At 42.5% G+C, this 17,324-nt stretch overlaps 1 protein-coding gene across 1 annotated transcript in view; it reads right to left on the bottom strand.

Moving 5' to 3' along the window:
* mms19 (MMS19 homolog, cytosolic iron-sulfur assembly component) overlaps positions 1-16,657 on the bottom strand; it is a 59,081-nt gene extending 42,424 nt beyond the window's left edge. Inside the window, exons 1-4 of the mRNA XM_033034126.1 lie at positions 16,545-16,657; positions 5,833-5,881; positions 4,490-4,590; positions 1,480-1,565 (exon numbers count right to left, since the gene is read on the bottom strand). Coding sequence (XP_032890017.1) covers positions 1,480-1,565; positions 4,490-4,590; positions 5,833-5,881; positions 16,545-16,629 — 321 coding nt within the window. The 5' untranslated portion in view covers positions 16,630-16,657. The remainder of the gene's footprint in view (positions 1-1,479; positions 1,566-4,489; positions 4,591-5,832; positions 5,882-16,544) is intronic.
* Positions 16,658-17,324: the final 667 nt, after the last annotated feature.

Below are 17,324 nucleotides of genomic sequence, written 5' to 3' on the forward strand. Positions count from 1 at the left end.
AACATCCGGAGATGTGCCTGGTTTAACATGAATATTACGTTTTTGACAAGTCTGAAGAAGGGTCTCGACCCGAAACTTCACCCATTCTTTCTATCCAGAGATGCTGCCTGTCCCGCTGAGTTACTCCAGCATTTAGACCAGCATCTGCAGTTCTTTCCTACACATTACGTTTTTGACCCCGTCTTCTGACTCTATCGGGTGATGGCCCCTGTGCAATCAGAGCAGTGAACACCACTCTTGATGTGGTCGACCCTTTTAATCGCACAGCAACTACGGGAATATTTTTCATTTGCGTGCGCTGTGCTCTCTTTTGACCGTCGCACCAGTTTCCATTTGTAGGTTGGCTGTGGAGAGTTGCCAGCTTCAAATTCCTGGGCGTTAGCATCCCAGATGACCTGTCCATGAAGTTTAAAGTGATTTGCCATGCATGCAAATACTCTACAAGACTTGGACATCACTGTAGTTACTGCCTTACAGTGCCAGAGACCCAGGTTTGATCCCGGCTGACTGTACAGAGTTTGTATGTTCTCCCTGTGACTTCATGGGTGTTCTCTGGCTGTTCCAGTTTCCTCACACATTCCAAAGAAATGCACATTTGTAGGTTAATTGGCTTCTGTAAATTGTACCTAGTGTGTAGGATAGAACAGGTGATCGTGGGTCTGCGTGGACTTGGTAGGTAAACGGGCCTGTTTCCATGCTGTACCTCTAAACTAAACTATTCCAGGTGCGCTGTAAAAAGTATCCTGACTGGTTACTTCACGGCCTGGACCAGCAATTCCAAAGCACAGGGATTCAAGAAGCTGCAGAGTGATGAACTCAGCCTAGTCCATCATAGACACAGTCCTCCCCACCAACAACAGCAATTACACAAGGCACTACCATATGTAGCAACTCAGCGGGTCAGGCTGCATCTTCGGAGAACATCGATAGGTGACATTTCGGGTCAGGAACCTTCTTCAGTCTGAAGAAGGGACCCGACCTGAAAAGTCACCTATTCATATTCTCCAGGGATGCTGCCTGACCCGCTGAGTTACTTCAGCACGGTGTCCTTTTCTGTTAACCAGCACCTACAGTTCCTCGTTTCTAAACTTTAAGGTTTACATTGGGGGAAAAAAGCACTTAAAGCAGAGCTGAAGGTTCCACCCTGAGATCACCTCATACATCACCAAACAGTGCCAGAACCCAATTTAAAAGTATTTTCCTCCTTGTTTTGATATCTGCAGAAAATTTTCACAGTACACGTGACAATAATAAACAAAACTAAACTAGTGCACCAGGGTCCACTCATGATTGTGGCTCAGAGGCTTGGTTGAAATATGGGGAAAAGAAACTGAACTCATTTTGACTTGACCTGGAGGCGATCAGGGAAGTCTTCTCGTAATAAATAGTGGGAAAAATTGAAAAGTATGTGGGGCACTAATGCTTTTCATCTTACTAAGGACAAAACAGTTAAAGAGCAGGCACAAAATATATCCATACCAGAGCTTTCAATCCTTGCAGTACATAAGGGGTAATGAGGTGATGGTCCTTCAATCGATCGACATAGAAGATAATCAGTACCTCCACTGAAAGAAGTAAATTACAAGACAATTTTAGTTTTATATATTTATTTTAGAGACATGGATGAAACTAGCAGAGCTACAACCCACTGTGTCATGCAACATCTCTGGAGAAAATGGATAGGTGACGTTTTGGATCAGGACCCTTCTTCAGACTGAAGAAGGGTCCCGACCTGAAATGTTATCTCTCCATTTTCTCCAGAGATGCCGCCTAACCTGCTGAGTTACTCCAGCACTTTGAGTCTATCTTTGGTATAAACCAGCATCTGCAATCATTTTATTACATTAGGGCTACAATCCCCCATTTTTAGTTGCCCATTTCAATTTCAGATGGTAGGAATGTAGTTTTCGACTTTCCATTTGCCAATTCTGTTCCATAACCACAGCAAACAATTCCACCCTTTCATCTACAAAATCCTTAAGTGACTAAGTAGCAGATAAAGCTAATATACAAATGTGAAAACTCTAGATAGAGCCACAACATAAAAGAAAGTGGGTTAAAATATATGAATAATTCTTAAGTCTCAGCAAAAGAGCATGCAGATTCATTCTGGGGTTTGAGTATGTCTTAGAATTATAAGTTTAGGGCACAGAAGAGAGGACAATCTAGCCCATGGACGACAAAAGTTGATCTCCCATCTCAGGTCTCAGTCTCTAGAGATTAGGGCTCCTTAATTGCTCACCCTGCTACCCCAGAGCTGGCGAATGTTCCTACCTCTGTCATCCTTCATGCAGCATGCTTCCGATCCCCACTTGGCTAAAGTAAACCTTTCATCAACACCTCTCTTAATAACAGTGCATTTGGAAAGCAGTGACAGGATCGGTCAAGGTCAGCATGGATTTATGAAGGGGAAATTGTGCTTGACTAATCTTCTGGAATTTTTTGAAGTTATAACAAGTAGAATGGATAAAGGAGAGCCAGTGGATGTGGTGTATCTGGACTTTCAAAAAGCCTTTGACAAGCTCCCACACAAGAGATTAGTGTGCAAAATTAGAGCACATGGTATTGGGGATAGGGTATTGACATGGATAGAGAACAGGTTGGCAGACAGGAAGCAAAGAGTAGGAATTAACGAGTCCTTTTCAGAATAGCAGGCAGTGATTAGTGGGGTGCCGCAGGCTCAGTGCCGGGACCCCAGTTATTTACAATATATATTAACGATTTAGACGAGGGAATTAATTGTAACATCTCCAAGTTTGCGGATAACACAAAGCTGGGTGGCAGAGTGAGCTGCGAGGAGGATGCTATGAGGCTGCAGGGTAACTTGGATAGGTTGGGTGAGTGGGCAGATGCAGTATAATGTGGATAAATGTGAGGTTATCCACTTTGGTGGCAAGGACAGGAAAGTGTTTATTATTATCTGAATGGTGTCAGATTAGGAAAATTGAAATGCAACAAGACCTGGCTATCCTTGTACATCAGTCACAAAAAGCAAGCACGCAGGTACAGCAGGCAGTGAAGAAAACTAACGGCATGTTGGCCTTCATTGCGAGAGGATTTGAATTTAGGTGGTCCTACTGCAGTTGTACAGTGCCCTGGTGAGACCACACCTGGAGTATTGATTGCAGTTTTAGTCTCCTAATTTGAGGAAGGAAATTTTTGCTATTGAGTGAGTAGGTTCACCAGGTTAATTCCCAGGATGGCAGGACTGGCCATCATATGGTGAAAGAATGGGTCGAATGGGCTTGTATTCATGGAATTTAGAAGGATGAGTCATAGTTATAGGGTGATACAGTGTGGAAACAGGCCCTTCGGTCCAACTCGCCCACACAGCCAACAATGTCCCAGCTACACTAGTCCCACTTGCCTGCTGTTGGTCCATATCCTTCCAAACCTGTCTAACTGTTTCTTAAACGATGGGATAGTCCCAGCCTCAACTACCTACTCTGGCAGCTTGTTCCATACACCGACCACCCTTGGTGTGAAAAAGTTACCCCTCGGATTTCTATTAAATCTTTTCCCCTTCACCTTGAACCTATGTCCTCTGGTCCTCGATTCCCCTACTCTAGGCAAAAGACTCTGTGCATCTACCGGGTCTATTCCTCTCATGATATTATATACTTTTATATGATCTCCCCTCATCCTCCTGCGCTCCATGAAATAGACACCCAGCCTACTCAACCTCTCCCCATAGCTCACACCCTCTAGTCCTGGCAACATCCTTCTAAATCTTCTCTAAACCCTTTCAAGCTTGACAATATCTTTCCTATAACATGGTGCCCAGAACTGAACACAATATTCTGAATGGGGTCTCATCAATGTCTTATACACCGGTAACATGACCTCCCAACTTCTATACTCAATACTCTGACTGATGGAAGTCCAAAGTGCCAAAAGCCTTTTTGACTAACTTTTGTATCATCAGCAAATTTGCTAATCTTGCCCTGTATGTTCTCATCCAAATCATTGATGCTTCCTTCCATCGAGCCAATTTGCTATCCATTCAGGGGATCTTATAGAAATATATAAAATTCTTAAGGGATTGGACAGGCGAGATGCAGGAAAAACGTTTCCCATGTTGGGGGAGTCCAGAACCAGGGGGGGTCAAAGTTTAAGAATAGATAGTAGGCCATTTTTCACCCAGAGAGTTATGAATCTGTAGAATTCTCTGTCACAGAAGGCACGTGAAGCCAATTCACTGGATGTTTTCAAGAGAGTTATAATTAGCTCTTTGGGCTAACCGAATCAAGGGATATGTGGGAAAAAGCAGAAACGGGGTACTGATTTTGGATGATCAGCCATGATCATATTGAATGGTGTTGCCGGCTCGAAGGACAAATGGCCTACTCCTGCACCTATTTTATATATTTCTATGTTAACCATTTACCCTTTCATTTCAACCCACATCGCTCCCCCTTTTCTGCATCTATGTCTTGTTAAAAAACCTTTTCTTTAAGATCATCTTACACTATGAGGAAACAGTTCTTACCTTCTTTTTGACCGAGGGTAGAATAAGACAGCAGCAGAACCTGGGACAGGAGGTGCACCCCTCGACCTCTTGTTCGTGGCTCCGAATTTGTTAAACTTGCTCTAGCAATTAAACCATACAAGCATATTAGATTGCATCCGGTTAACATATTGGTTCAGTTAGATGACAGTGTGCAAACACCAATGACATAGTAAGGGATGAATACAACTCCTATAAAATACCCCAGGTTTACGACACATATCTGCCCATTTGTTCCTTCACAAGTGTATTCTTTCTAAAATAGTTTTACGGTCAGCAATCTTACTTAACAATAGTCGCAGCAGAAAAATATCTAAGGTACCACAGGAAAACCCACTTTAATACCAAACAACATTGAGACAACATGCATTTGACAACAGCAAAATACTAGAACATACAACACTATAGATTGGAATAGGAGTCGGTTTATTAGTCCCCTGAGCTTTCAGTAAGATCATCTCTTTCAATACCATTTTCCTTCCCTTTCCCAATATCCTGACATTCTCAAAAAACTAAATATGCATTTTAATTCTATCAATGACTGAACCTCCATGGCGATGTACACGCACCATACTCCCAGTGATGACATTCTCCCCATTTTAATTCCAAATGACCTGCCAGAAAACATGCAATTGGAAAGGTAAGCTCATCAAAATATTAAAAATGTTAAAATGGATTTGACCTGGCAGAATTTCTTCTCTGGGAGAAATCAAGAACATCATGGTATAGCTTTAATACTGCTTTAGCTAGGTTGTTTACGAGGGAAATAAGTTCATCTCACACTCGCTCCCCAAAGATTGTTGATGGTGGACAAACAACATTTTCAAATTAGATTTTTTTTATAATCTTTCAAAACCGAAGGATTTTTGCTGAAAAAGAGAATGCGCGACAAATGCTAATAAATTGAGATTATAGATCAGCCATGACCATACCAAATACCAGATAGAAGGATAAATGGCCAACTCTCGTTCCTCTGTACACGCGTTCTATTATCACATTAATTGAACGGCCGTCGTTGCTTTGCAAGGAACAGAAATTCAACACTCAATAGCCAAGATCAGCACTTGATTGAATAATAAACAAACTAAACGAAATGCTCAGCGTTGAGCGACGTTTTTTCTAAATTTGGAACACATGGATGACCTTTGAGTTCCAACGTGTTAACTATGTCCTCGCTACAAAGTCAAGGTTTGATCAGCTGACTTTCATGCATTTCAGTTTTTATTTAAGTGTAATTGGGGACTTTGATCTGAACATGATTTCATTGTTTCCACTACAAAGAAAGCGTAATTAAGATACTGAAAAATGAATCATGTGTACATTACCCTAATGCCTCGACAATTTCCAGTGCAGTGCATTTCCCGTCGATGACACCTACAGGAAAACAAGACACAGTTCATATTCCATTATATGTACTAGATTCACAACTCATTAGAACCACAAATTTATTTACTAATTTTAACCCCTTGCAGACTTCACAAATTTGATTTGAGTTTTTTTCAAGGAGGATACTAAAAATTTGATGGCAAGGCATAAATGTACTTTAGCAAGGCTTTTCACAAGTTCCCACATTATATGATGGTCGATAAAATGAGGGCAGATGGGTCTCAGTTTTGGCAAGCTAGATCAAAACTGGCTTGGTGATGGCATGTAGAAGTCGCCCACCAAAGGGATTAGTGCAGGGACCTTTGTTGTTTGCTACTTGGATGAGGATGTCTGTAATCTGGTAAATTTGATGATGATACAAATATTGTGGATAGTGAGGATGGTTGCCCAGGGGGGGTTAAAGCTAGAGGACATTGAGGAAATATTTAAAGATTGAGGAGCAAGATTTTCCACATAGTGAAGACACCCCAAGAGGTGCAATTCATTGTCACAATTCATTTGCATTGCGACTGTTCACCAACAAACACATCTCTCGATTGATATTCATGGTCAACCAGAGTTTTGAGTATAAATGAGTCAAGGATCAAACACTCGTAAGGTTCTTATACCACTGCAGACTGTTGACCTAGAATAGCGCTGTTTTAGAATGAGGCAGCAGCCAGGGTCAGCAACTGCAATGTTACAGGAAGTGGTTTACATGGCAAACTCTTATTACAACTCATTACTTAACACTTAACTTTGAAATAGGCCACAATTATTAGTCGTGCATTTTTATGTTGGAACTGCGCTCTTAGTAAGCATGTTGGTCCTTCGACTACTGACAACGTTACAATGCACTTTAATCTCTTGTGACATTCCACCCAAATGACAAACTGTGTGCAATCTTTAAGAGATAAATAACTGAAATCTTTGAACGAGATCATACAAGCAAATTGATACCATTTCAACATACCAACTACATTTTATACCCATTTATGATTGCAGAAACAAGTCATGCCACAATACACCATTCTGGCTTTAGTGGTACTTTAGCCTTTCTGCCAAGGTGGGGGCAGTGGTAGAATTGGAGCCTGGTGTATTAGGGTGGGTAATTCCATTCTGAGCATGCACAATAATTTGCAACATGAGGAAGTAGAGATGAAGGCTCATGTTTATGCTTATACAATTACATCATGTTCCATGTCATTAAATGCTGATAAATCAGCTGCCTCTACTCAAGGTACCTTATCAGATGTTAAACAACCATTGTGACAGGTACACAAAAATGCTGGAGAAACTCAGCGGGTGCAGCAGCATCTATGGAGCGAAGGAAATAGGCAACGTTTCGGGCCGAAACCCTTCTTCAGACCCTTCTTAACCATTGTGACAGACCAAGTGGAATGGTACCCTACATTATTAATTTCCATCATCGGTCAGTCAGGACTTCCCTCCCATCTCCAGTGAGTGTGATTGGAAGATTACCCATTCAATGTCTAGTCACAATACACACATCATGTACCACACACAATCCACAAAACAAAGGTGTAGGATGGGGTCATCCCTCAAAAGTTTGGTGGAGAAGCAAGGAACTGCAAAAGCTGGAATCATGAGCAAAATAGAGTGCTGGAGGAATCAAGTGCTGTTGAAAGATCATCGACTCCAGTGAAAGATGCTCTTTGCGTAGGAAGGAACTGCAGATGCTGGTTTACACCTTAGACACAAAACCGAAAAGCACAAAAAAGGTCGAGACACATCTTCAGACTCTGATCCAAGGTCTGCCTGAAACTTGTTGACGAACCAGCAGAGCCAGATCCATCAGGGAAAGTTGCCAACTGGTTCATTCCAGACTGCAGGAGTATATGCTGAGGGACGCACTGCGCCCGGTGCAGCCAACACCAAAGCTCCGTGGACGAGGACCACGGTCTGTACTGCACATTAAGAAGCAGAGTCTGGTGGAGACACCCTTCAAACGAGGGTCAGTGGACCAAACAGTGGGCCATGAGTAGCAAGGGTGCTCAGTGTAACGATAGTTTATGAATATAACTAAATATGACACTAATTAATGTATAATTGCTCAGAATGTCAGAGATTCAGATGGGACGTAGTTTGCAGGGTGGGGGGGGGGGGGGGAGGGGGGAGGGGAATGGTTAGTGGAGGGGAACAGACAAGTTGCATACTGCAACAGCCTAAGAATATTTGAATCTCTCTTCACACCAAGAAAGGGTCCTAAAGTGAGAGGGACACAGTGTAAAGAAGATGCGCAAGGCATGGTTTTTTTTTTACACCGTGGGCAGCGAGTGCCTGGAATGCGCTGGTGAGGCCGGAGGTTAAAGCAGATACATTAGCGGCATTTAAACAACTTTTGGATATGCACATGGATATGCAGGTAATGATGAGTTGTGTGCAGATGCAAACATTGTGGGCTGAAGGGCCTGTACTTGAGCTGTATGTTCTAGGCCTGATTAGCCAGGGTTGGCTGTTAGACCAGAAACAGGCTGTATGTCTTTTTTCACATACCACACTACCAGTTCACTTCAGGCTCATCATCTTTCATCGTGAGAAACAAGATCCACCGTTTATTTAACTTTTCTCATTTATTGGTGGATAATTGCAACCTTTCCTTTGAGGCAGCAGATGGTTGTGGGTTGAAGACCAGTTTTAACACTTCACTGTTGCATTAATGTAACAGGTTGCTACTCCAAGCACCCATGCAGTTGCACAAAACATTGGTTGACACTACTTGAGGCTCAGGGAAGTTTGCATGGTGTGCAAGTCAACTTTCAGCTCATTGACCAGCACCCAAAACCTTTTAGCTGCCATGTTTGTCTTCATAGCAATAATAGTTCATCTAAAAAATATCATGGGATTCAAGTGTGAATGGGTTTGAAGATGCAAAAAAAATGCTGTGTTTATGCAAATTTGTCTTAGGTTCCTATTCACGGAGGAAGTGGGTTTGGGGCAAAAGCTGCATATTTGAGCAAGGCAAAAAGTATAAACGTATCAGATAAAAATGAACTACAATCATGGCCAATGCAATACACACCTGCAAATGTGGATCATGTAATCATAAAAGCACATTTTAAACATACTGCATATATCTACCCAACTAAGCTAATCTCTACTACACTCTTTCTTCCATGAATTACCATTTGTTTAACAAAACACTGGGATTTAATATTGCAAACTTTATTTTAACGGCAGTGAACTGAAATTTGTTTATCATTACATAGCAGCATATTGAAGACATGTTACGACTTTCATTTAATGACAGCAGGTTAAAGAAAAAACTCTACTTATAAACCCTTTGTGAAGTTCACCACTCAGCATTTCCATCCACTTTTTTTTGCCAACTCTGCGAAAGAAAAGCAGCTTATATGTATTGTTCTCTGCTTTTTGCTCTGACATGCGTACAAGGCCTAATGTCATGGAGAGAAGTCGAGAACAAATAATTGTGGGCTAGTTCAGTTCAGCGAGTTGACACAGTACAAGCTATTGATGCAACAGCAGGCCTGTCAACCCACATTTTCTTCTGCAATTGGTTCTCTGCGTGTCCAATTGCATATAGTGAAGAGTGATTAAAATAAAAGAATGCCTGATTAACTCCCCAAAAGCAACATATTTTGAATTGTTTTAGAAATAGAACACTGGATCTTTAGATGAGCAATGCTGCTGCTTACAAGGAAAGAAGGACAACTTGCTTTTCTAAATTAGCAGAATCACGCAGGGTGTTTTGAGACAGGACAGTACTTATCAAGTCTGTTGCTCTCTTTAGGAAGGTTTGGATGCAGAAGCAATCTGAAGTCAAACAAAATAGGCTTAGGGGCCTCTTCAGTTTTGGAACCAGACACACAATTTCATTCAAAACTGCATGAGGTACATGACAATGTTTGTGAAGAAGGGTCTCGACCCGAAACGTCGCCTATTTCATCTCTCCATAGATGCTGCCTCACCCGCTGAGTTTCTCCAGCAATTTTGTCTACCTACTGACAATGTTTCTAAATCACTATTCAACTGACTTTCTTTTTCCCTCACAGAAACTGCACCCCCAGAAGGTTCCAAGTACATTTGTACATAGCAATCTCACCATGTAAACCAATTACTCCATACCATTGTGTTAAGGTGCAGAAAATCACCTTAAAAGGATTGTATTGCCAAGCAGTTGTCCTCATTGCTGGAAATTCCAAAAGTATGGATTCAAAGTGAATGAAATTACCCCACCTCCATACTCCGATGACAATCGCAATGAAGAGTAAACGTAGTGACACACACAGTTTAATCTAGGTCTAACTTTTCCACCAAGCAAACCTTGTAAAACACTTCAACTTCGAAAGGTTAGGCCAAAGAGTCTGTTTCCATGCTGTATAGATCTCAGACTAAGTGCTACAAAACATTTTACTGGTGTGACACCCCACACAATAAAATGTCCAATGTTTATCAGTGCAAGATCAATAAATGCAACCTACTCTGGCCTGCTGAAATGCATCTGCAGTAATGAACAAACCACGAGTGCAAGTAATGTAGTGTTACAATACCATCAACTCTCAGCAATGTCACAAGTAAATCCATAATTTTCAAATCAATACAGCATTACTTCTCTGCAACAGCCCAGTGAAGCACATAAAAAGGTCTCATCCTTGCTTGGTTCTAACTGTCTATATTGTGGCCTGAAGTGCCAAGTTTTCAACTATCAATTTTAGTTGATGATCATGCGAGACATTAAAATCAATCATCTACCTCACTCGCTAGCTTTTTTTTTTTAATATGGGGAATTGCAGGAAGATTATCAAACGAATAAAACAATTCACTGCCTCTGTTGTTGATTTTTCATCCAATACTGAATTTTTCATCAGTGAAAAGTAGATTAAAAGTATCAATACAATTCTTATGCCACAGCAAATTTTATTTTTTGATATGAATTTTAATGTTGATACTGAAACAATTAGAGCAAAAATCACTTCAAAAGCTTCATCAGGGTAAACCTTTGTGCTTGGAAAGATTGATAACGGTCTATATCTACGCCAGTCTTTCAGCCAAACAAGACTCCTTGCAATTCAGTACAGGAAAAATAGATCTACAGAGGACACTGTCTCCCTGGCACTGCGTCTGGATCACCTTGCCAATAAAAACACCTATGGCAATCAATCCATTTTCAAAGTCCAGGTTCTAGTTTTTATGAGCAGTGCTTGTTCTCAGGCTGTTGCGGGCCTCCAGTACTATCTTCATAACCCTTGATTTCATTAACATCCAGGAAATATGTTGATTCTGTTTTGAATGAACAACAACTTGCCTCCAAATTTGAGAATTCCAAGGATTATCACAGAGTAAGAAATTTCCCATCTCAGTCCTAAACAACTTATCCATTATTTTAGAACTGTAATCCCCTGGTTTTAGTCTTCTCAGCCAGGGAATCATCATTCTTTAAAAATAAAAATAAAATCTACTCTCTCCTAAAATCCATTGACCGCCATGGAAACCTTTTTTATGCCTTTATAGAATGTAGGGTCAGTCTACTCAATCTCTCTTCATATGGTAAATATACCATACCTGCAACCTGTTTATGGAATGTATGCTCTACTCGCTGCATGCCAAGTCTTTTAGGTAAGGAGAACAAAACTGCACATAATATTCCAGGTGCAATTGAACCAATCCCCTCCACAATTGCACTGAGTTCCTCACTCCTGCATTAAAGCGTTCTTGTAATAAAGACATGATATTTACCTTTGAGTAACTCAGCAGGTCAGGCAGCATCTTTGGAGAAAAAAAAATGATGATGCTTCGAGTCGGAATCCTTCTTCAGCCGTTCCGACCCGAAACATCACCCATTATTTTTCTCCAGAGATGCTGCCTGACCTGCTGAGTTACTCCAGCGTTTAAGAAGGAACTGCAGATGCTGGAAAATCGAATGTGCTGGAGGAACTCAGCGGGTGCAGCAGCATCTATGGAGCGAAGGAAATAGGCAACGTTTCAGGTATAACCCAGCATCTGCAGTTCCTTCCTACACATAATATTGGTGTTCCGAATCATTTGATGTCACCGCACTTTACCTCATTCTCCAATAATCTACTGCACAAAAGCTGCAAGATAAAGGTCCGGTCACCCAAAACTAAGATGCACAGAAATTTCTACTTACAGAGGATAGTGAATCTCTGATGTTCTCTGCGATTGAGGACAGATGAGCCAAGATAATTTCATACGGTTATGGTGGAGAACAACCAAGAAACTGAGAGATATGGAGAGCAGGTACAGAAGGCTGGCATAGATCGTAATCAGGCTAACGGACAGACTGGCTTGAGGGGGTCGAGCGGCCTACTATTTTTTGTGTTCAATCTCTCATCATTTAACAAATACTATACTTTTTTGTGCAAAAAAGGCAAAGCAAAGCCTTTTAACATTATTTCAGATCCAGAAAAAAGAGAACTTTTTTGTTCTTAGATTAACAACTTTCATATTACGCTTACCCACAATTCCTCACCTTGATTTACCGAACCACGAGATACTTTAATTAAAAAGTACCATCCCCACTAAAGTTATTACATGGAAACTGGATATCCAGCAAAATTCAACATGATGAACATACATCAGGATAATTCTTCACTAAATAGAAGTTCAAATTCCACCACAGCAATTAAATACATTCATGATAAAATCACGACCATGTATATGCCCAATTATAGTAAAAGTTTCCTCCTGCTCACAACTGTCTTTCAGGGAAAGAAGCTTACCGATATCTGACTACAGACACAAGGATGCAGTTGATTCTAAATTAGCCCGAGGGGCAATTAGAAATGGGAAAGAAATGCAGGCCTTAGCAGCAACATGATCCTGCCCAACTGTTGACTAACAGTACGAACGGATACAAGAACAAACAAGAGAGTTTCAGGCAAGAGACCCAGTTTATGCAAACCCAAGGAACCGCCGATGGTCGTTTATAAACAAAAATAACAGAGTGCTGGAGTAACTCAGTAGGTCACAGGGCATCTTTGGAGAACTTGGATAGACGTTGCTTCAGATCATGACTCTACTTCAGAATGATTGTAGTGGGTGAGGGTGAACACTGGACAAGAGGTGGTGGGCAGAATAATGCCTGACAATGGCCAGCGATAGGTGGATACAGGTGAGTAGGGTTTGACTGACAGTTGGATGGACAAAGGCTAGATATGAAAAGGAGACAAAAGAGTGTAAGAAAAGAGTAAAGCCAGAGGGTTGAATATAGATGGAGTAGGAAATAGAAGGGGAATGTTAGTTAAAATTGGAGAATTCTATGTTCATACCATTGGGTTGTAAGCTACTAGACATTGGGATGTTATGTTACAGTTGTAAAAGATGTCAGTGAGTCTGCATTTGGGGTATGATGTTCAGTTTTGATCACTCTGCCATGGGGAGAACATCATTAAGTAGGAAAGAGAGTAGAGATTTACGAGGACATTGCCAGAACTTGAGGGCTTGAGCTATAAGGAGAGGTTGGGCAGAAGGACAGAGCACAAGCGGCCAAGGGGTGATCTCATATAGTTGTACAATATCATGAGGGGGATGGATAAGGTAGATGCAGAGTCTTTTACCCAGAGTATAGGGATCAAGAACCAGAGGACAAAGGTTTAAGGTGAGAGGGTAAAGATCAAATAGGAACATAAGGGGCAGCTTTTTCCACACAGAGGGTATTGGGTATATGGAACAAGCTGCCAGCGAAGATAGTTGAGGCAGGTACTAAAACAATATTTAAATTTGGACAGGTCCATGGATAGGAAAGGAATAGGATAAGTTCATACCTCCAAAGAGCAGAATTGGGTAATTGAGGCACATCAAGTCAACTCCACCATTCAACCATGGCTGATCTATCTTTCAAACCCATTCTCCTGTCTTCTCACTAACCTTTGACATCCTAACTAATCAAGAACCTGTCAAACTCCACTTTAAAAGTAAACAATGACTTCGCTTTCACCACCATCCTGGCAATGGACTCCACAGATTCACCACCCTCTGGCTGAAGAAATTCCTCCCGATCCCCTTGCTAAAGGTACATCTTTTTTATCATGAGAATAAAGTGGGTTTGGAGGGATATGGGGCAAATGCAGCCAAGTGAGACTAGTGTACATGGGACAGAATGGGTAAGTTGGACCAAAAGACCATGCTACATGGCTCTTCCAAAGGGGAATAAGGTGCTGTTAAGTCAAACTACATGAAACGGGCCCTTCAGCCCAATACGCCCACACCAACCAACATGTCCCATCTACACTAGTCCCATTGGCCTGCATTTGGCCCATATCCCTCTAAACCTGTCCCATCTATGTACCTGTCAATTTGTCTTAAAAGTTGCAATAGTCCCTGCCGCAACGAACTCCTTTGGCAGCTCATTCCATACACCGACCACCCATTGTGTGAAAAAGTTACCATTCAGATTCCTATTAAATCTTTCTGCCTTCACCTTAAATCTATGTTCTCTGGTTCTCGATTCCCCTACGCTGGGGAAGAGACTCTGTGTATTAATCCCGATTTCTCCCTTTCATGATTTTATACACTTCTGTAAGATCACCCCTCACGCTCATGTAGGTCCCTTGCAGTCAGAAACAGGTGAGTTGATCATGGGGAACAAGGATATGGCGGACCAATTGAATAACTACTTTGGTTCCGTCTTCACTAAGGAAGACATAAATAATCTGCCGGAAATAACAGGGGACCGCGGGTCAAAGGAGTTGGAGGAATTGAGTGAAATCCAGGTTAGCCGGAAAGTGGTGTTGGGTAAATTGAATGGATTAAAGGCCGATAAATCCCCAGGGCCAGATAGGCTGCATCCCAGAGTACTTAAGGAAGTAGCTCCAGAAATAGTGGATGCATTAGTAATAATCTTTCAAAACTCTTTAGATTCTGGAGTAGTTCCTGAGGATTGGCGGGTAGCAAACGTAATCCCACTTTTTAAGAAGGGAGGGAGAGAGAAAACGGGGAATTACAGACCAGTTAGTCTAACATCGGTAGTGGGGAAACTGCTAGAGTCAGTTATTAAAGATGGGATAGCAGCACATTTGGAAAGTGGTGAAATCATTGGACAAAGTCAGCATGGATTTACAAAAGGTAAATCATGTCTGACGAATCTAATAGAATTTTTCGAGGATGTAACTAGTAGCGTGGATTGGGGAGAACCAGTGGATGTGGTGTATCTGGACTTCCAGAAGGCTTTCGACAAGGTCCCACATAAGAGATTAGTATACAAACTTAAAGCACACGGCATTGGGGGTTCAGTATTGATGTGGATAGAGAACTGGCTGGCAAACAGGAAGCAAAGAGTAGGAGTAAACGGGTCCTTTTCACAATGGCAGGCAGTGACTAGTGGGGTACCGCAAGGCTCAGTGCTGGGACCCCAGCTATTTACAATATATATTAATGATCTGGATGAGGGAATTGAAGGCAATATCTCCAAGTTTGCGGATGACACTAAGCTGGGGGGCAGTGTTAGCTGTGAGGAGGATGCTAGGAGACTGCAAGGTGACTTGGATAGGCTGGGTGAGTGGGCAAATGTTTGGCAGATGCAGTATAATGTGGATAAATGTGAGGTTATCCATTTTGGTGGCAAAAACAGGAAAGCAGACTATTATCTAAATGGTGGCCGACTAGGAAAAGGGGAGATGCAGCGAGACCTGGGTGTCATGGTACACCAGTCATTGAAAGTGGGCATGCAGGTGCAGCAGGCAGTGAAGAAAGCGAATGGTATGTTAGCTTTCATAGCAAAAGGATTTGAGGATAGGAGCAGGGAGGTTCTACTGCAGTTGTACAGGGTCTTGGTGAGACCACACCTGGAGTATTGCGTACAGTTTTGGTCTCCAAATCTGAGGAAGGACATTATTGCCATAGAGGGAGTGCAGAGAAGGTTCACCAGACTGATTCCTGGGATGTCAGGACTGTCTTATGAAGAAAGACTGGATAGACTTGGTTTATACTCTCTAGAATTTAGGAGATTGAGAGGGGATCTTATAGAAACTTACAAAATTCTTAAGGGGTTGGACAGGCTAGATGCAGGAAGATTGCTCCCGATGTTGGGGAAGTCCAGGACAAGGGGTCACAGCTTAAGGATAAGGGGGAAATCCTTTAAAACCGAGATGAGAAGAACTTTTTTCACACAGAGAGTGGTGAATCTCTGGAACTCTCTGCCACAGAGGGTAGTCGAGGCCAGTTCATTGGCTATATTTAAGAGGGCGTTAGATGTGGCCCTTGTGGCTAAGGGGATCAGAGGGTATGGAGAGAAGGCAGGTACGGGATACTGAGTTGGATGATCAGCCATGATCATATTGAATGGCGGTGCAGGCTCGAAGGGCCGAATGGCCTACTCCTGCACCTAATTTCTATGTTTCTATGTTTCTACGCTCCTATGAATAAGAGGTCCAGTCTGCCCCTGCTGTTTGCGTGCGGCTTCACTCTGGCAGTCGAGGAGACGCGCTATGTGTCCATCAGTCCCTCACCGGGCGGCGATGATGATACAGGGATCGCCGGCGGCCCACTGTGGTCCGTCCGGGCTCCGTTGCCGTTACCAGGGCGACGGGGCCTAGTGGAGACTCTTAATCAATCAACCCGTCCATCCATCCACCCACCCACCCACCTCCTCCTGGCGGCTCTGTTCCCTCACACCGCCGCTTGTTGAGCCAACAACGCACGGCCATTGCCGCGTTTCAAGCCCCACTCCTACCTGTCGCTAGATCCTTGGCCGGCGCGTCGTGCTGCCCGACCACGAACTCTTCCACAAGCCCCACCACGCTCAAGTCGGCCGCCATCTTCAAAAATCCCTCCGACTCGTCGGCGCGCAGGCGCACCCAGGCCGCTGGGATCACGTGATGCGGATATGGCCCGGGGAGGCGAGGCGCTGGTCACCTGATCGGGGACACACGAAACACAGGCAGTGCATGTAAACCCGCTGTCATGCAATGCCCGAAAATAGACACAAAAAGTTGGAGTAACTCAGCGGGACAGGCAGCATCTCCGGAGAGAGGGAATGGGTGACGTTTCGGGTTGAGACCCTTCTTCAGACAAAGGGCAACACGTCATGTAATGCCCTTTGTTTTAAGTTCTCTTTATTTTTTTAAATAAAAGTAGACCGTGTCACTCAAACAAAATTATTTTCTTTATTAACAAATAGTATTCATTCCATAGAAACACAAGGAACTGATTGTAGCAGCCAGCATCATCAGGGACCCATACCACCCTGGCCACACTCTCACTTCACTCCTGCCATTGGAAAGAAGGAAAAGGAACCTGAAAACTGTAATGTCTAGGTCCAGAAGCAGCTTCTTCCATAAAACCACTACAACCTCAAAATAGGCTCCAAACTATAGACTTGGGAATATTATTTTTGACTTTGCACTATTATTGTTTGTTTGTCTGTTTATATACAAATGTAAAGCACTTTGGCCAACGAGAGTTGTTTTTTTAAATGTGCTATATAAATAAATGTGACTTGACTTGAAATATG

This window comes from Amblyraja radiata, chromosome 15 (assembly GCF_010909765.2).
Source record: "Amblyraja radiata isolate CabotCenter1 chromosome 15, sAmbRad1.1.pri, whole genome shotgun sequence".
Taxonomy (NCBI): Eukaryota; Metazoa; Chordata; class Chondrichthyes; order Rajiformes; family Rajidae; genus Amblyraja; species Amblyraja radiata.